At 43.7% G+C, this 24,611-nt stretch overlaps 1 protein-coding gene across 1 annotated transcript in view; it reads right to left on the reverse strand.

The window, feature by feature from the left end:
• The window catches only part of LOC124613168 (adipocyte plasma membrane-associated protein-like), a 251,918-nt gene that overhangs the window by 112,210 nt on the left and 115,097 nt on the right, over positions 1-24,611 (reverse strand). Inside the window, exons 2-3 of the mRNA XM_047141797.1 lie at positions 18,716-18,828; positions 6,455-6,666 (exon numbers count right to left, since the gene is read on the reverse strand). Of these exons, the coding sequence (XP_046997753.1) occupies positions 6,455-6,666; positions 18,716-18,816 (313 nt within the window). The 5' untranslated portion in view covers positions 18,817-18,828. The remainder of the gene's footprint in view (positions 1-6,454; positions 6,667-18,715; positions 18,829-24,611) is intronic.

The raw sequence follows: 24,611 nt of genomic DNA on the forward strand, positions 1-24,611 counted from the left end.
ATCTCCAAGATTGGCGATGTTTTACAGTAGCTCCATATTTAGTGTGGACTTTAATGCGAGATGCTTTTAATACACTACTGGCCATTAAAATTGCTACACCACGAAGATGATGTGCTACACAAGCGAAATTTAACCGACAGGAAGAAGATGCTGTGAAATGCAAATGATCAGCTTTTCAGAGCATTCACACAAGGTTGGCGCCGGTGGCGACACCTACAACGTGCTGACATGAGCAAAGTTTCCAACCGATTTCTCATACACAAACAGCAGTCGACCGGCGTTGCCTGGTGAAACGTTGTTGTGATGCCTCGTGTAAGGAGGAGAAATGCGTACCATCACGTTTCCGACTTTGATAAAGGTCGGATTGTAGCCTATCGCGGTTGTGGTTTATCGTATCGCGACATTGATGCTCGCGTTGGTCGAGATCCAATGACTGTTAGCAGAATATGGAATCGGTGGGTTCAGGAGGGCAATACGGAACGCCGTGCTGGATCCCAACGGCCTCGTATCACTAGCAGTTGAGATGACAGCCATCTTATCCGCACGGCTGTAACGGATCGTGCAGCCGCGTCTCGATCCCTGAGTCAACAAACGAGGACGTTTGCAAGACAACAACCATCTGCACGAACAGTTCGACGACGTTTGCAGCGGCATGGATTATCAGCTCGGAGACCATGGCTGCGGTTACCCTTGACGCTGCATCACAGACAGGAGCGCCTGCGATGGTGTACTCAACGACGAACCTGGGTGAACGAATGGCAAAACGTCATTTTTTCGGATGAATCTCAGGATCTATGCACCCAAATTGCGTGAAAATGTAAAGACATGTCAGTTCTAGTGTAATAGATTTGTCCAATGAATACCAGTTTATCATCTGCATTTCTTCTTGGTGTAGCAATTTTAATGGCCAGTTGCGTAGTTCCCACAATGAAACTATGTCTCGAAATCTGGCAGATCATCCAAAGAAATTTTGGTTCTACCAGCAACGAGATGCAATCAATAAAATCACTGTACAATGGGAATGGTAATGTTAGTGATGACAGTGCCACTAAAGCGGGGGTTACTAAATATGATTTTTTCCATATATCTTCACCAAAGAAGACGAAATAAATATTCTAGAATTCGAATCAGGCACACCCTTTAATATGAGAAGCTCAGAAGCAGATATACTCGGTGAAGCGAAGGAACTTAATCATATAATAAAAGCATGTCTTCTGTTCCAGATTCAGAGTATGCTGATATGATAGCTCCATACTTAGCAGTTATAAACATCCCCCTCGCTCGACGAGAGATCTGTACCTAAAGATTGGAAAGTTGCACAGGTCATACCAGTATTTAAGGAAGGAAATAGGAGTAAGCCGCTGAATTATAGACCCACATCGATAATGACGATTTGTAGTAGGATTGTGGAACATATACTGTGTTCGAAAATTGTGAATCACCTCGAAGAAAATAATCTATTAACACACATCACAGATTCAGAAAATATCGATCTTACAAGACACAACTAGCTCTTTACTCTCAAGTAGTAACGTGTGCTATCTATGGGGGTTCTCAAATTGATTCCTTATTTCAAAATTTCCACAAGGCTTTTGGTACTGTTCCCCACAAGTGACTCGTAATTAAATTACATGCTTATGGAATATCGACTCATTATGCCACTGGATTCGTGATTTGCTGTCAGAAAGGTCACAGTTCGCAGTAATTGATGGAAATTCATCGATTAGAACAGAAGCCATATCTGGCGCTCCCCAAGCCGTGTTACGACTTTTTGCTGTTTCAAATCTGTATAATGACTTAGGAGATAATCTGAGCAGCCCTCTTGCACTGTTTGCAGATGATACTGTTATTTATCGTTTAGCACTGTCATCAGAAGATCAAAAACAATAGCAAAATGATTTAGACAAGATATCTGTATGGTGTCAACAGGGGCAATTGACTGCAAATAATGAAAAGTGCAGGGTCGTCAACGTGAGTACTAAAAGGAACTCGGTAAATTACAGAACATGATAAATCACACAAATCCGTAGGTTGTCCTTTCAATTAAATACTTAGGAATTGGAATTAGAGAAAACTTAAATTACAACAAATGAAGCTGCGGCGCTGCAGTGGCGGAATTTCGGAACGGTGCTTGCTTCAAAAACACCTCTCGTATTTGGTGGCACCCGAAGATGGATCTTTAGCCGTCGTCACCGGCCGGGTAATTAATAAAAAATTTACTAGCAACTGAAGCGGGCTCTTATTCTATTGATATACTCCTCAGTTGCGGATGTTCGCCTGATCAAATACTTTGCATCCAGATTTAACTTTTTCTTGTTTTCCCTAACCGCTAAGGCAGTCGTAACCAAACATTTTTGCTTAAGATCCGATATTGACGTTCTAGGGTGACACTGCTAGCCACATACGAAGGGGTGTGAAGTGGCCACTCAAAGAGAATTTCAGTTTTCATCAAACTACAGTAACCGATAGAATCTTACCATTTACACATTTTGAATCAACATATTATATGGTATCATAGCAAATGTGTTTCAGCGAAAAAGAAAATAATGTATGCATTTTTCTGGAGGCTTACGAAGTGACCAGTTTTTAATACGTAAGTGGGTACTGTGGCCAGTGCCTTCGCAACAGAATCATATGTTTGTTTTCTTTATTGCTGGGTACATTTTCTATGCCTCTTCACGCCCTAGTATATGAAAGAATACGAAATGGTTGCTGCAGCAGACCGTTTTCAATCTCACTTTTGGTTTTGACCATATCCAGGGTGAGCCACTTAACCATTTCAACGCAAATATCTCTAGAACAAAAATAGATACTGAAAATCGACTTTCACTGGTACGATTGTAAGACAGTGGGCTCGTGAAAGTAAATACTGTGAGACAGTCTAAAACGTATACAAATATGTTTTTTTAATGGACACCCCTTATTATTTCTTACGCAATGAATAACATAAAAAATCACGAAAAGAATGGTATTGTTGCATCACAATACGTCAATTACATGCTGCGAAATTGCAAAGCGAAACGCACTGCTAGTGCACTTTTCGAGATGCAAGTGTGCAGCTCACTTTGCTCATAATCGCGATGTGATTGACGTATGTAATCTTATTTTTACTGTTGTCAAGAGGGCCGAAAGTAATAATAGGGTTTACTGCCACAAACATTGATATGGGGGGATCACGCCTGCATCGAGGGACGTGCAATAGCGGCGCGTTTCGTTTGTTTCAAGCGTCAACTTCGCTTTGCAATTTCTCGGGATGTAATTGACCTATTGCGATTGCTTACGTTTTAGAATGTCTCGCAGTATTTACTTTCATGAGCTCCTGCCTTACACTCATAGCCGCGAAAGTCGTTTTTCAATATGTAAAGACGGTTTTAAATAATATAACTTAATTAATTCGAAGTCTTCACAAAGGAATGGAAAGGCGGATGATACGGTTTAGTTAGGTTTAAGTAGTTCTACGTTCTAGGGGACCGATGACCTCGGATGTAAGTCCCATAGTGCTCAGAGCCGTTTGATACGCTTTAGAAGTCAATTTAGGCTGTTATTATGCGTGGTTTTTTGGAAGTAAATAAATGAGTGAACACCTTGGCCATTTTTCCCGACGACCACTTTTCCCGATCTGACGCAATGTCAGCATTAGTGATCCACGCAAGGAACTACCAGACTGTAGTAAATAACAAGAGACTACATTTGTAGGCCAAAACACGTTGTTGAAACATTGATATGGTAGAAAATTATTACTCTACATACAAGATAGGCAAAAAGAATAATATGAGTTATCTTACATAAGACAACTAAAAACAAAAACTTATTTACTAAAAAAATAACGCAACAACCTTCTTTTGTCAAGCTTAGTGACAACAATGGCGATGTACGTATTAGAGCTAGTCTGACCACTCTTCGGCAGGCAAAAAAAACAGGCAATGGCCACTTTTCCTGTCCTGGCCGCTTTACCACACCTTCACCTACCGTTCTTACTATTAATTGGTAACCTCCATAAATTAGTATGTCATATTAATTAGTAACAGTAACTGCGATACGGCACACGATCGCAAATGTTTACTAAAATGTTTTGAATGACTTTTGCTTTTAGTGATTTAATTGTATTACAACATGCTTAATGTGGATGGATGTTACTTGTTAGAAACATACACCACATTTGAAGACGACCATCTCTGTAATGGACATTCACGAATCTAAGTTTCTTCCCTTTGACATTTTGAACACAGCAGCTGATCATTGCTAATTGCCCGTCCTCGTGAGTTGTAAGTATTGGAAGACAAACAATAAAATACAATATTCTCCCTCTCGCTTCTACTAACCCTGCAATGCCCGCGTTACATACCACTCTGCCCCTGACGTAAGCCGCAAACGATACTTAGTTCACTGTATCAGTTAAAATTATCTAAAAATATTACGGTATCTTTTTTGTTTGTTACTAAGCAAAAAAATACATTCTTGAGAAGCTCTTAACCTTAGGTGCCATTTTTGGATTAGACTGTTAATTGCGGCCGGCCTGTGTGGCCGAGCGGTTCTAGGCGCTACAGTCTGGAACCGCGAGACCGCTACGGTCGCAGGTTCGAATCCTGCCTCGGGCATGGATGTGTGTGATGTCCTTAGGTTAGTTAGGTTTAAGTAGTTCTAAGTTCCAGGGGACTGATGACCTCAGAAGTTAAGTCCCATAGTGCTCAGAGCCATTTGTCAATTGCTTGATGTATATTACATCAAAAAAAGTTTTGCATCACCCCAGTTCCCAGAACTCCTGAAGAAAGCCGTTGACTGTGGGTATTGTATCACAGACACAGTCCCTATGACTGTTCAGAGATGTCACTAAACCCGCCCAAAGATGTAAACAACTATGCATGAGCAGCGCCTATTAGACGGAGGGGGTCCGACAACCGATCAGTTCCAGTCATTCCACCAGCAAGGAGGTACACAGCTCGTGTTGTCTGTTGTTCAACCATGCGTAGGAGGTCAATACCACGGTTCGATCGCGTCCACATTGTTACTTTGTTCCAGGGAGGGCTTTCAACAAGGGAAGTGTCCAGGCGTCTCGCAGTGAACCAAAGCTATGTTGTTCCGACATGGAAGAGATACAGAGAGACAGGAACTGTCGAAGAGATGCCTCACTCAGGCCGCCCAAGGGCTGCTACTGCAGTGGATGACCGCTACCTACGGATTATGGCTCGGAGGAACCCTGACATCAACGCCACCATGTTGAATAATGCTCTTCGTGCAGACACAGGACGTCGTGTTACGACTCAAACTGTGCGCAATAGGCTGCATGATGCGCAACTTCACTTCCGACGTCCATGGCGAGGTCCATTTTTGAAACCACGCCGCCATGCAGCGCGGTACAGATGGGCCTAACAACATGCGGAATGGACCGCTCACGATTGGCAACATGTTCTCTTCACCGATGAGTGTCGCATATGCCTTCAACCAGACAAACGTCGAAGACGTGTTTGGAGGCAACCCGGTCAGGCCTTACAAACACTGTCCAGCGAGGGCAGCAAGGCGGAGCTTCTCTGCTGTTTTGGGGTGGCATTACGTGAGGACGACATACGCCGCTGGTGGACATGGAAGGCGCTGTAACGGCTATACGATACGTGAATGTCATCCTCCGACCGATAGTGCAACCATATCGGCAGCATATTGGCGAGGCATTCATCTTCATGACGACAATTTGCGCCCCAATCGTGCACATCTCGTGAATGACTCCCTTCAGGATAACAACATCACTCAACTAGAGTGGCCAGCATGTTCTCCAGACATGAACCCTATCGAACATGGCTGGGGTAGATTGAAAAGGGCTGTTTAAGGACGACGTACCCAGCAATCACTCTGAGAGATCTGCGCCGAATCGCCGTTGAGGAGTGGGACAATCTGGACCAACAGTGCCTTGAACTTGTGGATAGTATGCCGCGACGAATACAGGCATGCATCAATGCAAGTGGACGTGCTACTGGGTATTCGAGGTACCGGTGTGTACAGCAATCTGGACCACCACCTGTGAAGGTCTCACTGTATGGTGGTACAACATGCAATGTGTGGTTTTCATGAGGTATAAGAAGACCGGAAATGATGTTTATGTTGATCTCTATTCCAATTTACTGTACAGGTTTCGGAACTCTCGGAATCGAGATGATGCAAAACATTTTTTGATGTGTGTATTATACAATACGCCAGAGAGCTGCGGGCTGCACGAACAATCTGAGGCGAATGCTGGGATGGCTCCTTTGAAAGAGCACGGCTGTTTTCCTTCTCTCCCCCCCTCTCTCTCTCTTTTCCTTCCCTTCCACCCCCCCCCCCCCCCTACTCCCCAACCCCGCCTTCCCCATCCACCAGATCAGAGCTTGTGTTCCCTCTCTAATGACCTCGTCATTAATGGAACATTCGTTAATGGTGTGTTTAATGTGTGTCCTTGCTACGTGCATGTGTCGGATGTACTGACCGCAGGACCTGCCGAACTTGGCGACGGAGGTGACCTGGTCGGTGAGCGGGTCTATGCGCACGACGTGGCCGCCGTTGAGGCCCGTGTAGAGCTGACCCTGCCGCTCGGCCAGCGACTCGGGGCCCGACACCAGACCGTCCAGCAGCCGCGAGGCGCCGCACAGCCGCGCGTTCCGCGACAGACCGCCCTCCAGCGGCAGGTGAGGCGGGGGCCTAAAAAACAGAGACATCCAAAAATTATTTGCTGAGCGGAAGCCTGAAACCCACATTGCACTGCGGTGACAAACGTCTTGGGATAGGAATATGCACATGTAGAGATGGCGGTAGTGTCGTCTTCACACTGGCGGAGCTCTCATATGTACTCAAGCGAATCATCTGAAAAGGTTTCCGACATCATTATGGCCACACGACGAGAATTAACGGAGCGCGGAATGGTATTTGCGTAAGTAGGCTATTTACGTATTTATGTTGGTAACACCACGTAGTGCACTGTATCACTGACTGTGCTGTGTGCAATCTGAGGCTCAGACAACAGTGGTGGATGTGGGGAGAGAGATGGCAGAATTTTGAGAGCGGACGACCTGGACGTGTGTCCGTCACAAAAACGAAATTTGTAATACTGGATGTCATGAACTGATATATATACAGGCTGTTACAAAAAGGTACGGCCAAACTTTCAGGAAACATTCCCCACACACAAATAAAGAAAAGATGTTATGTGGACATGTGTCCGGAAACGCTTAATTTCCATGTTAGAGCTCATTTTAGTTTCGTCAGTATGTACTGTACTTCCTCGATTCACCGCCAGTTGGCCCAAATGAAGGAAGGTAATGTTGACTTCGGTGCTTGTGTTGACATGCGACTCATTGCTCTACAGCACTAGCATCAAGCACATCAGTACGTAGCATCACGAACGTGGTTCTGCAGTCAGTGCAATGTTTACAAATGCGGAGTTGGCAGATGCCCATTTGATGTATGGATTAGCACGGGGAAATAGCCGTAGCGCGGTACGTTTGTATCGAGACAGATTTCCAGAACGAAGGTGTCCCGACAAGAAGACGTTCGAAGCAATTGATCGGCGTCTTAGGGAGCACGGAACATTCCAGCCTATGACTCGCGACTGGGGAAGACCTAGAACGACGAGGACACCTGCAATGGACGAGGCAATTCTTCGCGCAGTTGACGATAACCCTAATGTCAGCTTCAGAGAAGTTGCTGCTGTACAACGTTGACCACGTCACTGTATTGAGAGTGCTACGGGAGAACCAGTTGTTTCCGTACCATGTACAGCGTGTGCAGGCACTATCAGCAGCTGATTGGCCTCCACGGGTACACTTCTGCGAATGCTTCATCCAACAATGTGTCAATTCTCATTTCAGTGCAAATGTTCTCTTTACGGATGAGGCTTCGTTCCAACGTGATCAAATTGTAAATTTTCACAATCAACATGTGTGGGCTGACGAGAATCCGCACGCAATTGTGCAATCACGTCATCAACACAGATTTTCTGTTAACGTTTGGGCAGGCATTGTTGGTTATGTCTTGATTGGGCTCCATGTTCTTCCACCTACGCTCAATGGAGCACGTTATCATGATCTCATACGGGATACTCTACCTGTGCTGCTAGAACATGTACCTTTACAAGTACGACACAACATGTGGTTCATGCACGATGGAGCTCCTGCACATTTCAGTCGAAGTGTTCGTACGCTTCTCAACAACAGATTCGGTGACCGATGGATTGGTAGAGGCGGACCAATTCCATGGCCTCCACGCTCTCCTGACCTCAACCATCTTGACTTTCATTTATGGGGACATTTGAAAGCTCTTGTCTACGCAACCCCGGTACCAAACGTAGAGACTCTTCGTGCTCGTATTGTGGACGGCTGTGATACAATACGCCATTCTCCAGGGCTGCATGAGCGCATCAGGGATTCCATGCGACGGAGGGTGGATGCGTGTATCCTCGCTAACAGAGGATGTTTTGAACATTTCCTGTAACAAAGTGTTTGAAGTCACGCTGGTACGTTCTGTTGCTGTGTGTTTCCATTCCATGATTAATGTGATTTGAAGAGAAGTAATAAAATGAGCTCTGACATGGAAAGTAAGCGTTTCCGGACACATGTCCACATAACATATTTTCTTTCTTTGTGTGTGAGGAATGTTTCCTGAAAGTTTGGCCGTACCTTTTTGTAACACCATATATATATATATATAGGGCGGGGTCAGGGATTTTCTCTGCCTCGTGATGACTGGGTGTTGTGTGATGTCCTTAGGTTGGTTAGGTTTAAGTAGTTCTGAGTTCTACGGGACTGATGACCATAGACGTTAAGTCCCATAGTGCTCAGAGCCATTTGAACCATTTTTTTATATATAGGGTGTTACCTTTATATATATATATATATATATATATATATATATATATATATATATATATATATTATTAAGGTAAATACATTGTTTGTTCTCTATCAAAATCTTTCATTTGCTAACTATGCCTATCAGTAGTTACTGCCTTCAGTAGTTAGAATCTTCTATTTAGCTGGCAGTATTGGCTCTCGCTGTATTGCAATAGTTCGAGTAACGAAGATTTTTGTGAGGTGAGTGATTCATGAAAGGTATAGGTTATTGTTAGTCAGGGCCATTCTTTTGTAGGGATTATTGAAAGTCAGATTTCGTTGCGCTAAAAATATTGTATGTCAGTTTAGTGTTGATCAGAATAAGTAAAGAGAGAAACGTCTGAGTACGCTCAGTCTTGCTCAGCTGTTTGAAAATCAAATGACGTAAGAGGTTTACTAGCACGGTCATTTATAAATTTTCAAAGGGGACGTTACATTTGGAGCTAGACATATGGGACATTCCGTTTCGGATAACGTTAGGGAATTCAATATTCCGAGATCCACTGTGTTAAGAGTGTGTCGAGAATGCCAAATTTCAGGTATTGCCTCTCACCACGGACAACGCAGTGGCCGACGGCCTTCGCTTAACGATCGAGAACAGCTGCGTTTGCGTAGATTTGTCAGTGCTTACATACAAGCAACACTAGGTGAAATAATCCCAGAAAACAATGTGGGACGTATGACGAATGTCTCCATTAGGACACTGCGGGGAAATTTGGCTTTAATGGGATACGCCAGCAGACGACTGACGCGAGGGTCTTTGCAAACAACACAACATCTGCTGCAGCGCCTATCCTGGACTCGCATCCGTATCAGTTGGACCCTAGACAAAAGGAAAACCGCGGCCTGGTCGGATGAGTCGCGATTTCAGTTAGTAAGAGCTGATGGTAGGGTTCGAGTGTGGCGCAGACCCCACGAAGCTATGGATCGAAGTAGTCAAGATGGCACTGCGCAAGCTTGTGGTGGCTCCATAATGGTGTGTGCTATGTTTAAATGGAACGGATTGGGTCCTTTGTTATAACTGAACTGTCATTGACTGGAAATGGTTATGGTCCACTACATGTGGAAATTTGCAACCATTCAAAGATGGTATTTTTAAGAATTACAATGCGCCATGTCACTGGGCCACAATTGTTTGTGGTTTGAACTCCTTTCTGGACAATTTGAGCGAATGAGTTGCCCACCCAGTTCGCCCAACGTGAATTCTATCGAACGTTTATGGGACAAAAGGAAGAGGATTTCTGTTCGGATGAATTTGCAATTGCAAAAAAAAGTCCAACAGGGGTAATGTAGGAGTAGGCATAGAAATGTTTGAGAAAACAGGAATCCATGTAAGCTTCTATGAACAACATAGTAGTGAAGATAGCACCCTGTCTTGAGGCCACGAGTGGCCTACCGGGACCATCCGACCGCCATGTCATCCTCAGGGAAAATGCGGATAGAAGGGGTGTGGGGTCAGCACACTGCTCTCCCGGTCGTTATGATGGTATTCTTGACCGAAGCCGCTACTGTTCGGTCGAGTAGCTTCTCAATTGGCATCACGAGGCTGAGAGCACCCCGAAAAATGGCAACAGCGCATGGCGGCCTGGATGGTCACCCATCCAAGTGCCGACCACACTCGACAGAGCTTAACTTCAGTGATCTCACGGGAACCAGTGTAGCCACTGCGGCAAGGCCGTTGCCCAGTGAAGCTAGACGCGAAGGCAACACTCAACACAATAGTAAAAGATTATATGCCATCTAGCTCCGCTGATGAAGAGAGTCAAACAATGTTTGATGAGATAAGGGAAATTATTCAGATAGTTAAGGGAGACGAAAATGTAATTGTTAAAGGAGACTGAAACACGGTAGCAGGAAAATTAAGAGAACATGGACTGGAGGAAAGAAATGAAAGAGGAAGTCGCCCGGAAGAAGTATGCACAGAACTAACTTAATCAACGGCAACATAGTCAAAAGACAGACACGAATTATTCACAAAACAATGAAAGAACTGGTAGGAGCCGACCTCGGGGAAGTTCAGTTTGGATTCCGAAGAAATGTAAGATCACACGAGGCAACGCTGACCCTATGACTTACCTTAGGAGATAGATTAAAGAAAGGCAAGCCCACGTTTATAGCAGTTACAGACTTAGAGAAAACTTTTGGCAATGGCGACTGCAATACACTCTTTGAAATTCTGAAGGAAACAGGTATAAAATACAGAGAGCGAAACGCAAGTTAAAAAAGGAACTTATACGAGAATAGATCGAATACGCCTAATCTCTGAAAGGCAGATGAAGACTCTCTCTTCCTTCATCTCTGCCGGCCGGAATGGCCGAGCGGTTCTAGGCGCTTCAGTCTGGAACCGCGTGACCGCCACGGTCGCAGGTTCGAATCCTGCCTCGGGCATGGATGTGTGTGATGTCCTTAGGTTAGTTAGGTTTAAGTAGTTCTAAGTTCTAGGGGACTGATGACCTCAGAAGTTAAGTCCCCTAGTGCTCAGAGCCATTTGAACCATTTGAACCTTCATCTTCACCTTTTATTTATGTGAAAAGTGGCAAGTGGCACTGTGGCTCGGAGTCCATGTTAAAACTTTATCCCACCCCATAATCAGCGGTTAAGTAATTTAGAAAGGCAACAGAATTCCATCTCCAGTAGTAGCACCTAGCGTAGTCAGCAGGAGATCTCGGGTCGAATCCCGGTCCTGTACACATTTTCGCTCATCGCCGCTGATTCCGCTTAATGTCCCGCTGCAGCTGATAGCAGTTAACTCCCTTCAATTTACATATAGAATGGAAAAAAGCCATCGAATAGAAGATCCGGTGAATAGGAGGGCTGAGGAATCACAAACATGTCATTTCTTGCATAAAAATTCATCGATGGAAGTTGTCGTGAGACATGGTGAGCTATCGTGGTGCAGCATCCAAGCGCGTAAAAGCCTGGTGGCACAAGTACCACCCCTTTTACTGAGTCTGTCAAGGACTTCGCGATAAAAATTCAGATTGGCAGTTTGTCCTAGAGACTCAAATTATTTGTGAGTGAACCCCGACTTTAAAAAAAGTTGTTTGATTTTAAATTTGCTCATCCCTGTTTCCTTGGGATGGGGAGAGTTTGTAGTGTCCCATTCCCATCTTTGGTATTTTGTCTGGGGTCGTGCTAGAAAACGCAATTGAGGGAGTTTGGCTCTCTCTGAAGGCGATCCAGAAGATCAAGCAATACCCTCCGATTATTCTTCAGCTCAATAGCGAAGTTATTTGAAACAATATTTGCACATATTTTCCACATATCCAAATCCCGTTTTAAAAGTTGATAGATGCCAAACTTGTTCAAATTTAACTCACTACTGTTCATCGTGACCGACAACCGACAATCTGACTTCACAGTACACTCCACTGTATCATTCTGTTCTCGTTGGGTTACACAGCATTAAGAATCTGTTGTGTGAATTTTTAGTTTTGACAAAGAGATAACATCCGTCAACGACTTCGCTCTTTCCACATTGTCACTCGTTCTTTACAAAAATAGACATAATGTCTTATGGGATAACAGCAATCAGTGATTTTATAATGTTACTTAAAATCCGTCTTGATTGCAGTTTTTTTTTTATTCATATGACCGGTTTCGGTTCATTGAGAACCGTCTTCAGATCTGTAAAAATAATGATACTGATTTACTATTTCACTGAAGCAAATCTTTTTCATCCTATCTAATCAACATCAAATGTACCAGAACGTACCTGATATTTCAGTTACAGGAGTAACCCGTCCAAATGCAGCAACTTTCACACGCTACGCCACATAAAATTGGTTGGCAGAGTGCACGTCATTTATATTAATTATAACACTATTACCGACAGGTGGCGTCTGGTACATCTGTTACATTCCATTTGCACATACTGTATTCAGTAGATTTTTTTATTTTATATTAAAAATACTTCATTAAAATATGTAGATGTCAAGGTTAAAATCTGTACCTGTCAGAATTAAAAAACAGTAAAATTATCATTTTTATACGATCTAAAAAACATAGGGCGATCTATATATCTATGGTGCTGGTGTGAATTTGTTTTCCTCTACTGTCTGCTTCCGTGCTTCCCGCCATTTCGGTGTTGCGCCGCGGTCCGCTCAGTCGTCTGATGTCCATCGCCGCGGGCAAGAGGGCCGCACAGGAGGGCCCCGTCAACGACGCCAGGCGCTGCACGCGTCTTCCGGCTTCTCCACCGCGCACCATCTCTCATCCCTCGGCCTGGATCTCCACACGCAACAGTTGTCATCTTAGTAGGTCGTCATAAATGCTAAAATAGGAGTTATGATTGAATTCGCTTTGCTCGTTGAGGATTAAATCCGGATCTTTATTTTTGTGGGTGTATATTTCAATTTCTTCCAAAATGTTAAGAAACCGTCCCTTATGAGCTCTATGCAGGATTTCTAAATTGTGTTCAATGTTCGTGACTGAGTGCTTTGTCGCAGCCATATGCGCCCCAAAAGCTGTTTTGCTTTGAGAGTAGGTGTGCTCCCTGAATCTGGTTTCAAAGTTCCTACCAGTCTGCCCTATATATTGTTTACAGCAGTCATTACATTTGATCTTATATACACCTGAATCCTGAAATTTATTCCTACTATTACATATTCTATGCCGGAGCTTCAATTATAACGTGTTATTTGTTTGGAAGCCTATTTTAACGTCGGATTTACGAAAGCATCTTTCAATTTTATCTGTAATTCTTCCATTGTAGGTGAGAGCTACATATTTTTTCATGTTGTTCCTCTTAACTGCGACTTGACTTCCTTCTATTTGTTCCATTTGCCTCTTCTTTATCTTCCTATAAATATTCATCACCTGCTTACACATATCCGTTCGCTACGGCCACTTGTTTTAAAATACACTCCTGGAAATTGAAATAAGAACACCGTGAATTCATTGTCCCAGGAAGGGGAAACTTTATTGACACATTCCTGGGGTCAGATACATCACATGATCACACTGACAGAACCACAGGCACATAGACACAGACAACAGAGCATGCACAATGTCGGCACTAGTACAGTGTATATCCACCTTTCGCAGCAATGCAGGCTGCTATTCTCCCATGGAGACGATCGTAGAGATGCTGGATGTAGTCCTGTGGAACGGCTTGCCATGCCATTTCCACCTGGCGCCTCAGTTGGACCAGCGTTCGTGCTGGACGTGCAGACCGCGTGAGACGACGCTTCATCCAGTCCCAAACATGCTCAATGGGGGACAGATCCGGAGATCTTGCTGGCCAGGGTAGTTGACTTACACCTTCTAGAGCACGTTGGGTGGCACGGGATACATGCGGACGTGCATTGTCCTGTTGGAACAGCAAGTTCCCTTGCCGGTCTAGGAATGGTAGAACGATGGGTTCGATGACGGTTTGGATGTACCGTGCACTATTCAGTGTCCCCTCGACGATCACCAGTGGTGTACGGCCAGTGTAGGAGATCGCTCCCCACACCATGATGCCGGGTGTTGGCCCTGTGTGCCTCGGTCGTATGCAGTCCTGATTGTGGCGCTCACCTGCACGGCGCCAAACACGCATACGACCATCATTGGCACCAAGGCAGAAGCGACTCTCATCGCTGAAGACGACACGTCTCCATTCGTCCCTCCATGCACGCCTGTCGCGACACCACTGGAGGCGGGCTGCACGATGTTGGGGCGTGAGCGGAAGACGGCCGAACGGTGTGCGGGACCGTAGCCCAGCTTCATGGAGACGGTTGCGAATGGTCCTCGCCGATACCCCAGGAGCAACAGTGTCCCTAATTTGCTGGGAAGTGGCGGTGCGGTCCCCTACGGCACTGCGTAGGATCCTACGGTCTTGGCGTGCATCCGTGCGTCGCTGCGGTCCGGTCCCAGGTCGACGGGCACGTACACCTTCCGCCGACCACTGGCGACAACATCGACGTACTGTGGAGACCTCACGCCCCACGTGTTGAGCAATTCGGCGGTACGTCCACCCGGCCTCCCGCATGCCCACTATACGCCCTCGCTCAAAGTCCGTCAACTGCACATACGGTTCACGTCCACGCTGTCGCGGCATGCTACCAGTGTTAAAGGCTGCGATGGAGCTCCGTATGCCACGGCAAACTGGCTGACACTGACGGCGGCGGTGCACAAATGCTGCGCAGCTAGCGCCATTCGACGGCCAACACCGCGGTTCCTGGTGTGTCCGCTGTGCCGTGCGTGTGATCATTGCTTGTACAGCCCTCTCGCAGTGTCCGGAGCAAGTATGGTGGGTCTGACACACCGGTGTCAATGTGTTCTTTTTTCCATTTCCAGGAGTGTACTTAACTCCTTTTGCCACTAAGCCAACACACCTTGTTGTGTTACCCTGTTGTGCTTAAGAAAACGCTAAATGCGAATCGATATGAACACTTTTTTGCAGGACTGTGTTCTGCGCACAGTAGAGGAACAGTTCGGAGATGATGATTTTTTTGTATCAGCATGACAATGCACCCTTTCATAAGGCAGTTTCTGTGAGACAGTGATTTGTGGACGATATTGTTGTTGTTGTCTTCAGTCCTGAGACTGGTTTGATGCAGCTCTCCATGCTACTCTATCCTGTGCAAGCTTGTTCATCTCCCAGTGCGTACTGCAACCTACATCCTTCTGAATCTGCTTAGTGTATTCATCTCTTGGTCTCCGTCTACGATTTTTACCCTCCACGCTGCCCTCCAATACTAAACTGGTGATCCCTTGATGCCTCAGAACATGTCCTACCAACCGATCCCTTCTTCTAGTCAAGTTGTGCCACAAACTCCTCCTCTCCCCAATTCGATTCAATACCTCCTCATTAGTTATGTGATCTACCCATCTAATCTTCAGCATTCTTCTGTAGCACCACATTTCGAAAGCTTCTATTCTCTTCTTGTCTAAACTATTTATTGTCCACGTTTCACTTCCATACATGGCTACACTCCATACAAATACTTTCAGAAACGACTTCCTCACACTTAAATCTATACTCGATGTTAATAAATTTCTCTTCTTCAGAAACTCTTTCCTTGCCATTGCCAGTTTACATTTTATTTCCTCTCTACTTCGACCATCATCAGTTATTTTGCTCCCCAAATAGCAAACCTCCTTTACTACTTTAAGTGTCTCATTTCCTAATCTAATTCCCTCAGCATCACCCGATTTAATTTGACTACATTCCATTATCCTCGTTTTGCTTTTGTTGATGTTCATCTTACATCCTCCTTTCAAGACACTGTCCATTCCGTTCAACTGCTCTTCCAAGTCCTTTGCTGTCTCTGACAGAATTACAATGTCATCGGCGAACCTCAAAGTTTTTATTTCTTCTCCGTGAATTTTAATACGTACTCCGAAATTTTCTTTTGTTTCCTTTACTGCTTGCTCAATATACAGATTGAATAGCATCGGGGAGATGCTACAACCCTGTCTCACTCCTTTCCCAACCACTGCTTCCCTTTCATGCCCCTCGACTCTTATAACTGCCATCTGGTTTCTGTACAAATTGTAAATAGCCTTTCGCTCCCTGTATTTTACCCCTGCCACCTTTAGAATTAGAAAGATAGTATTCCAGTCAACATTGTCAAAAGCTTTCTCTAAGTCCACAAATGCTAGAAACGTAGGTTTGCCTTTCCTTAATCTTTCTTCTAAGATAAGTCGTAGGGTCAATATTGCCTCACGTGTTCCAACATTTCTACGGAATCCAAACTGATCTTCCCCGAGGTCGGCTTCTACCAGTTTTTCCATTCGTCTGTAAAGAATTCGCGTTAGTATTTTGCAGCTGTGACTTATTAAACTGATAGTTCGGTAATTTTCACATGTCAACACCTGCTTTCTGTGGGATTGGAATTATTATATTCTTCTTGAAGTCTGAGGGAATTTCGCTTGTCTCATACATCTTGCTCACCAGATGGTAGAGTTTTTGTCAGGATTGGCTCCCCCAAGGCTGTCAGTATTTCTAATGGAGTGTTGTCTATTCCTGGGGCCTTGTTTCGACTTAGGTCTTTCAGTGCTCTGTCAAACTCTTCACGCAGTATCATATCTCCCATTTCATCTTCATCTACACCCTCTTCCATTTCCATAATACTGTCCTCAAGAACATCGCCCCTGTATAGACCCTCTATATACTCCTTCCACCTTTCTGATTCCCCTTCTTTGCTTAGAACTGGGTTTCCATCTGAGCTCTTGATATTCATGCAAGTGGTTCTCTTTTCTCCAAAGGTCTCTTTAATCTTCCTGTAGGCAGTATCTATCTTACCCCTCATGAGATAAGCCTCTACATCCTTACATTTGTCCTCTAGCCATCCCTGCTTAGCCATTTTGCACTTCCTGCCGATCTCATTTTTGAGACGTTTGTATTCCTTTTTGCCTGCTTCACTTGCTGCATTTTTGTATTTTCTAAAGCTGCATGCCCTCCGGAAAAAATAACGGCTGTAGTTTCCCCTTGCTTTCAGCCGTTCGCAGTACCAAAACAGCAAGGCCATTTTGGTTAGTGTTACAGGGCCACATCAGTCAATCATCCAGACTGTGGCCCCTGCAACTACTGAAAAGGCTGCTGCCCCTCTTCAGGAACCACACGTTTGTCTGGCCTCTCAACAGATACCCCTCCGTTGTGGTTGCACCTACGGTACGGCTCTCTGTATCGTTGAGGCACAATAACGTTACTGAAATGGAATACCCTGCGCAGAGTCCCGATCTGAAGCCAATGCAACACATTTTGAATGAGTCACAACATTGATTTCGCTCCTGACCCCAGCGGACAATTGAAATGTCCCCTTAGAAAAATTTAAAAATAACAGTGCTGGGAAACCTCTTACGTTATTTGATTTTCAAACAGCTAAGCAAAACTGAACGTACTCAGACGTTTCTCTCTTTACTTACTCTGATCATCACTAAACTGACACACAATATATTTAGCGCAACGCAATCTGACTTTCAATAACCCCCACAAAAGAATGGCTCTGACTAACAATAACCTATGCCTTTCATGAATCACTAACATCACAAAAATCTTCGTTACTCGAACTACTGCAATACAGCGAGCGCCGATACTGCCAGCTAAATAAAATATTGTAACTACTGATAGGCATAGTTAGCAAATGAAAGATTTTGATAGAGAACAAACAATGTATTTGACTTAATAGTGTTCAAAAGTCATTATATATTAGTTCATGATATCCAGTCTTACAAATTTCCTTTTTCTGACAGACACACGTCCAGATCGTCCGCTTTCAAAACTCTGGCATCTCTCTCCCCACATCCATCACTGCTGGCGGCTCACCTCCAACTGCGCAACGCTACGCACTGTTCCCATCCAACTGCCCAACACTACACAAGCGAATATTCCAACAATGAGTCCAAGCAGCCACAGACTGCACACAGCACAGTCAGTAATTTTCTTACAGAGCGCTACGTGGCGTTACCAACATAAAAACCTAAACTGCCTACTTACACGATGTCACTACCATCTCTGGTATCGACTTTTGAGGAAGAATGGGCTGCATTCCTTCACAGACATTGAGACACCTATTGCAAGTATCGCTAGCAGAGTTCAAGTCGTCATGAAGGCCAAAGGTGGACACACTTCCTATTAATGGTGTCCGGATACTTTTGATTAGATAGTGTTTACTTTTTTAACAATCCTCGTATAAGACAAAGTGGCATAGCATAAGAAAATCGTTGACAGCGCAATGCTCGAGCGATCTTTATCTACCACTCTCTAATACTATTATTCTTTACATGTCACACAGCTCAGCAGCCTCTTATGCTCGTATGAACTTCGTGGTAACGAAGTTTTCACAAACAGTAGTGACCGTCTAATATCTCCGTCTAATATTTCTCAGAGGTGTGTGCCACTGTCTGAACGTAGCGGCACGGTGTGTGTGCAGTACCTGTATGCTTTGGGCAGCCGTCCCAGGGAGTGTGACTCCTGAGGCAGCAGGCAGCAGAAAAAGAGCAGCAGGGCTACCCGGAGGCCGTCGCGGACAGCCATCACGGTAGTTCACTGCAACATCACCATCAAACACCCGTGTTACAGAGGTGTCAAATGAATTAATAAATGCAAAGCCTATTTCCTTCCACACTAGAGCCAGTTAATAAAACAAAAACTTTTCCTTTTAAGAATGGTCTGTCTGATCATGATGCACAGCTAGTTACAATATGTGACACAGCTCCATACAGTAATGCAAAACACTCCTCCAAAGTAGTGCGTTCAGCTAACGATTTAACAATTGCAACTCTTAGGGAAAGCTTGCAACAGTTAGACTGGGATGAGGTGTACCGGGAACCTGATTCTAATTTAAAATTTAACCTATTTCATGATACATTTGTGAGTATATTTGAAAATATTTTCCTAAGAAAAAAGTGAAATACAACTGTAAGAAACCATCTAAAAAGTCATGGCTTACTAAAGGGATAAAAGTACCTTATAATCAGAAAAGCGAAATGTATCTTGTAGCTAGAAGGAGTAATGACCCAGAAACAATGAAACATATAAAAACTACTGTACTGGACTGTATTAAGAGAAGTTACTAAAAAGACCAGAAGTATGTGGATTATATCTGAGATTAGCACCTCTGATAATGAAAATTAAAACAATTCGGAAAACTGTTAAATGGAAAACAGCAACCGTGAACGCAGGAAGGCCGTATTTATATCAAACTCGATGAAAAGTTTGTTAACAAAAAGTCAGAAGTAAAAAACACTTTTAATAATCATTTTGTGAGTGTTGTAGAGAATATAGGATACAGCTATTCATTAGATAGTGCACGACAATATATGGATGAGGCAATACCTATGCAATTTGATAAAAGTGAAATTCAACCCACCTCTCCTACCGAAATTAGGAAATTAATAAATTCAATCAAAAGTAAAGGCTCACATGGAATTGATGGTATTTCCAACAGAGTACTAAAAGTTTATTCCTAACAGATAAATAGGATTCTCAGCCTCTGAAACACGGCATTTTTACAGATAGACTGAAATATGCTATTATTAAACCATTGCATAAAAAGGGGATAGGTCTGACGCTATCAACTACTGCTCAATCTCGCTTCTCACAGCTTCATCCAAAATTCTTGGAAAAGTAATGTATTCAAGTGCAGCATCACATAATGTAAACATGAAGTACTAACAAAATGTCCATTTGGTTTTCAGAAAAGCTTTTCAACAGAAAATGCTATGTATGCTTTTACTGATCAAATACTAAATGCTCTGAATAACTGTCATCAAACATTGGGATATTTTGTGACCTCTCAAAGCTTTTTGACTACGTGAATCAAGAAAATTTTCTAGATAAGCATACGTATTGTGGTGTGAGTGGGACAGTGCACAAATGGTTTAATTCATATTTAACTGGAAGAATGCAGAAGGTTGAAATTAACAGCATAGCTAACCTACAAAAATCCGCAGAGGTATCTAGAATTGCGTCCCCAAGGGCTCAGTTTTGGGTCCCTTATTGTTCTTAATATGTATTAATGATTTGCCACTCTGTATTCATGAAGATGCAAAGTTTGTTCTCTTTGCTGATGATACGAGTATAGTAATCACAGCCAACAAACAAGGACAAAGCGAGGAAATGGTAAATAATGTCTTTTAACAACTTATTAGTGGGTCTCTGCAAATGGACTCTCACTAAATTTTGAGAAAACACAGTACATACAATTCTATACAGTAAATGGCATAACATCATAGTTAAATATAGACTTTGAACAGAAGTCTGTTGCTAAGGCAGAATATTCAAAATTTCTGGGTCTGTGCATCGATGAGAAATTGAATTGGAAGAAACACATTGGTAATTTGCTGAAACGGTTAGGTTCATCTGCTTATGCTATCAGCGTTATTGCAAATTTTGTTGATTAAATATCATTAGATTAGCCTACTATGCCTATTTTCATTCACTGCTTTCATATGGTATCATATTTTGGGGCAATTCATCATTATGGGGAAACATCTTTATTACACAAAAGCGTGTAATCATAATAATAGCCGGAGTCTACCCAAGATCACCTTACAGACATATATTTAAGAAACTGGGGATATTCACAATACTTTCGCAATACATATATTATGAAATTCGTTATTGATAACCCACCCCATTTCAAAAATAATAGCAAAGTACATAGCTTCAACACTAGGAGAAAGGATGATCTTCACTGTTCTGGGTTAAATCTGAGTTTGGCACAGAAAGTTGTGAATTTTGCTACCACAAAAATCTTTGATGTTTTACCGAGTAGCAGTAAAAGTCTGACAGATAGCTAACTAACATTTAAAAACATATTAAAAGAATTTCTGGATGACAACTCTTTCTACTCATAGATGAATTTTTAGATATGAAAAATATTATATTGTGTAAAGAATATATGTTAAACTGACATTTTCCACATCATTACGAAAAGTAGCACTCATGATCTATGGAACATGTGATAATGTAACCTAAGGCAAAGTATCACACAAAACACTGACATCACACAGGGATCAAGCAAGTTATCAAAACATCTTCAAAGCACTCTGGGTCTATAAGTTGTACAGAACAGGCGTACTGGTTTGCTCTCAGTTTGCCAATATTACGACACACACCATTGTAATGGACTAGATTCTTAATCCTTTCGTAAGTGCACTTAACCCTCTGTGGAAGAGCTCGACAAATTTGTAACGTTTACAGTACATTGCTGTATCTGCATAGCGAGACGTACCTTCCCACAGTCGCCTTTCTTGTCAGATTCGTAACGCTTCTGGCTGAAAGTGTAGAAGTTGCACTGCACTGTGCAAATTTCTTCAACTACGTGAAGAGTTGAATCTTTGGAGTTCTGTGTTGCGTGGACTGGTGTATTTCAGCTGCTGATATTTATCTTACCGATCTTGAAAAACGTAAATTATCAACTTTCAATAATTATAACGTAATGGAGGTAATTTCGAGGTATATCGGGGTAGAAAAATGATTATGGTAGACCTTATTCCTAGAATTTCTGAGCGTATTTTTTTGATGTTGCAAATTTATCAACTACGGCATTCGCAAGCAGACCGTTCTTTTTTTAGATGATGAATCCTGCTGTATTTTATGGAAAGATGAGGAGTGTCGAAGCTCTTGAGGCTGGTGGAGAGAGTGATGACTGTTACCTGAGTGCCTGCTCTAGAGGTGCCACTAAGCAAGGTGAACCTATGGCATAAGAAGGGGAAAGAAAGGTTGACTGTCCATCAATTATTCTTCTCTAAGAGTTTATGGGGGGAGTAGATCTCTTATATTCACTAATTGAATTGTACAGAATCAACATCAGATCAAAGAAGTACTACCATCGACAATTGTTTCACTTCCGTTACAAGATGGTAGTAAATGCATGGCTATTGCATAGGAAGAACTATGACTTGGGGTACCCAAAAATGAGGTGACTCCACTTTGTTAGTTGAAAACTGAAATAGCTGATGACCTGTGCAAAATGAACAAGGAAGTAAGTAGGAGGAAGAGGGGAAGACCTTATTCAAGTGTAGATACTAAATATGAAAAGAAGAAGAGAACAGGGCATACATCAAAGCCAGTTCCCAAAAGGTTGTTCGTCAGGAAATTGTTGGACATTGGCCAGTTGAGAAGAGAGGTAGACGCAAAGATCTATCAAACTGCAATTATCTGCTAGAATTGTAATGTTAATCTGTGGATCGAAAAGAAAAGGAAATGTTTTCTGGTCTTGGAGCTACGAAGGTCAAAAGATTCAAACTCTTAAATATTTTCATACGTCATAAAAGTCGACATATAATCACTTACAAACCAAAATTTAGTTAATCTCTATCCTTAAATGCCTAACGTAACAAATATGTAACGTTACAAAATATATAAATATGACATATACACTCCTGGAAATTGAAATAAGAACACCGTGAATTCATTGTCCCAGGAAGGGGAAACTTTATTGACGCATTCCTGGGGTCAGATACATCACATGATCACACTGACAGAACCACAGGCACATAGACACAGGCAACAGAGCATGCACAATGTCGGCACTAGTACAGTGTATATCAACCTTTCGCAGCAATGCAGGCTGCTATTCTCCCATGGAGACGATCGTAGAGATGCTGGATGTAGTCCTGAGGAACGGCTTGCCATGCCATTTCCACCTGGTGCCTCAGTTGGACCAGCGTTCGTGCTGGACGTGCAGACCGCGTGAGACGACGCTTCATCCAGTCCCAAACATGCTCAATGGGGGACAGATCCGGAGATCTTGCTGGCCAGGGTAGTTGACTTACACCTTCTAGAGCACGTTGGGTGGCACGGGATACATGCGGACGTGCATTGTCCTGTTGGAACAGCAAGTTCCCTTGCCGGTCTAGGAATGGTAGAACTATGGGTTCGATGACGGTTTGGATGTACCGTGCACTATTCAGTGTCCCCTCGACGATCACCAGTGGTGTACGACCAGTGTAGGAGATCGCTCCCCACACCATGATGCCGGGTGTTGGCCCTGTGTGCCTCGGTCGTATGCAGTCCTGATTGTGGCGCTCACCTGCACGGCGCCAAACACGCATACGACCATCATTGGCACCAAGGCAGAAGCGACTCTCATCGCTGAAGACGACACGTCTCCATTCGTCCCTCCATTCACGCCTGTCGCGACACCACTGGAGGCGGGCTGCACGATGTTGGGGCGTGAGCGGAAGACGGCCTAACGGTGTGCGGGACCGTAGCCCAGCTTCATGGAGACGGTTGCGAATGGTCCTCGCCGATACCCCAGGAGCAACAGTGTCCCTAATTTGCTGGGAAGTGGCGGTGCGGTTCCCTACGGCACTGCATAGGATCCTACGGTCTTGGCGTGCATCCGTGCGTCGCTGCGGTCCGGTCCCAGGTCGACGGGCACGTGCACCTTCCGCCGACCACTGGCGACAACATCGATGTACTGTGGAGACCTCACGCCCCACGTGTTGAGCAATTCGGCGGTACGTCCACCCGGCCTCCCGCATGCCCACTATACGCCCTCGCTCAAAGTCCGTCAACTACACATACGGTTCACGTCCACGCTGTCGCGGCATGCTACCAGTGTTAAAGACTGCGATGGAGCTCCGTATGCCACGGCAAACTGGCTGACACTGACGGCGGCGGTGCACAAATGCTGCGCAGCTAGCGCCATTCGACGGCCAACACCGCGGTTCCTGGTGTGTCCGCTGTGCCGTGCGTGTGATCATTGCTTGTACAGCCCTCTCGCAGTGTCCGGAGCAAGTATGGTGGGTCTGACACACCGGTGTCAATGTGTTCTTTTTTCCATTTCCAGGAGTGTAGTATTTTCTGTCAATATACTTGCCTGTTTATTGTAATCCTAAAGTAACACAAATGTAGCATTTCAAGCTTTTTGTCTTTATTGCTTCATAATCCTGTCTGTAGGGGTTAAATATAATCTTCAGAGTGTTGTAATTTCTTACCAGCTATGTTAAGCTTTGTTTCAGGGCTAATATTTTGAGTAACTAACAAAATGGCAAAAATAAGGAATAGCATCTGTAATAATATAGTAATTTGGTGACAGTGGAAAAGCCGTTTGTTGTGATCTAGGAGCAAAGTCTTTAGTAAACAGACATCTAGTGCAGAAGCGTATTAGTTAATCGTTACGTGCTACATTGTTGACAAGTACTAACGTAATCTATACATATTGCGCTATCTTTTCCATTACTACCTTGATGATAAACATAAAGGAAAAGTGGAAGGAACGAAAAATAGAACAAACTGAAATTAAATGCCAAAACCTGAAAGAGCCACAACCACAACCGAACAGATGCAAGCTTAAAAAATCGAAATTTGTAAAAGAA

The sequence above is a fragment of the Schistocerca americana genome, chromosome 4 (genome assembly GCF_021461395.2).
Source record: "Schistocerca americana isolate TAMUIC-IGC-003095 chromosome 4, iqSchAmer2.1, whole genome shotgun sequence".
Classification (NCBI taxonomy): Eukaryota; Metazoa; Arthropoda; class Insecta; order Orthoptera; family Acrididae; genus Schistocerca; species Schistocerca americana.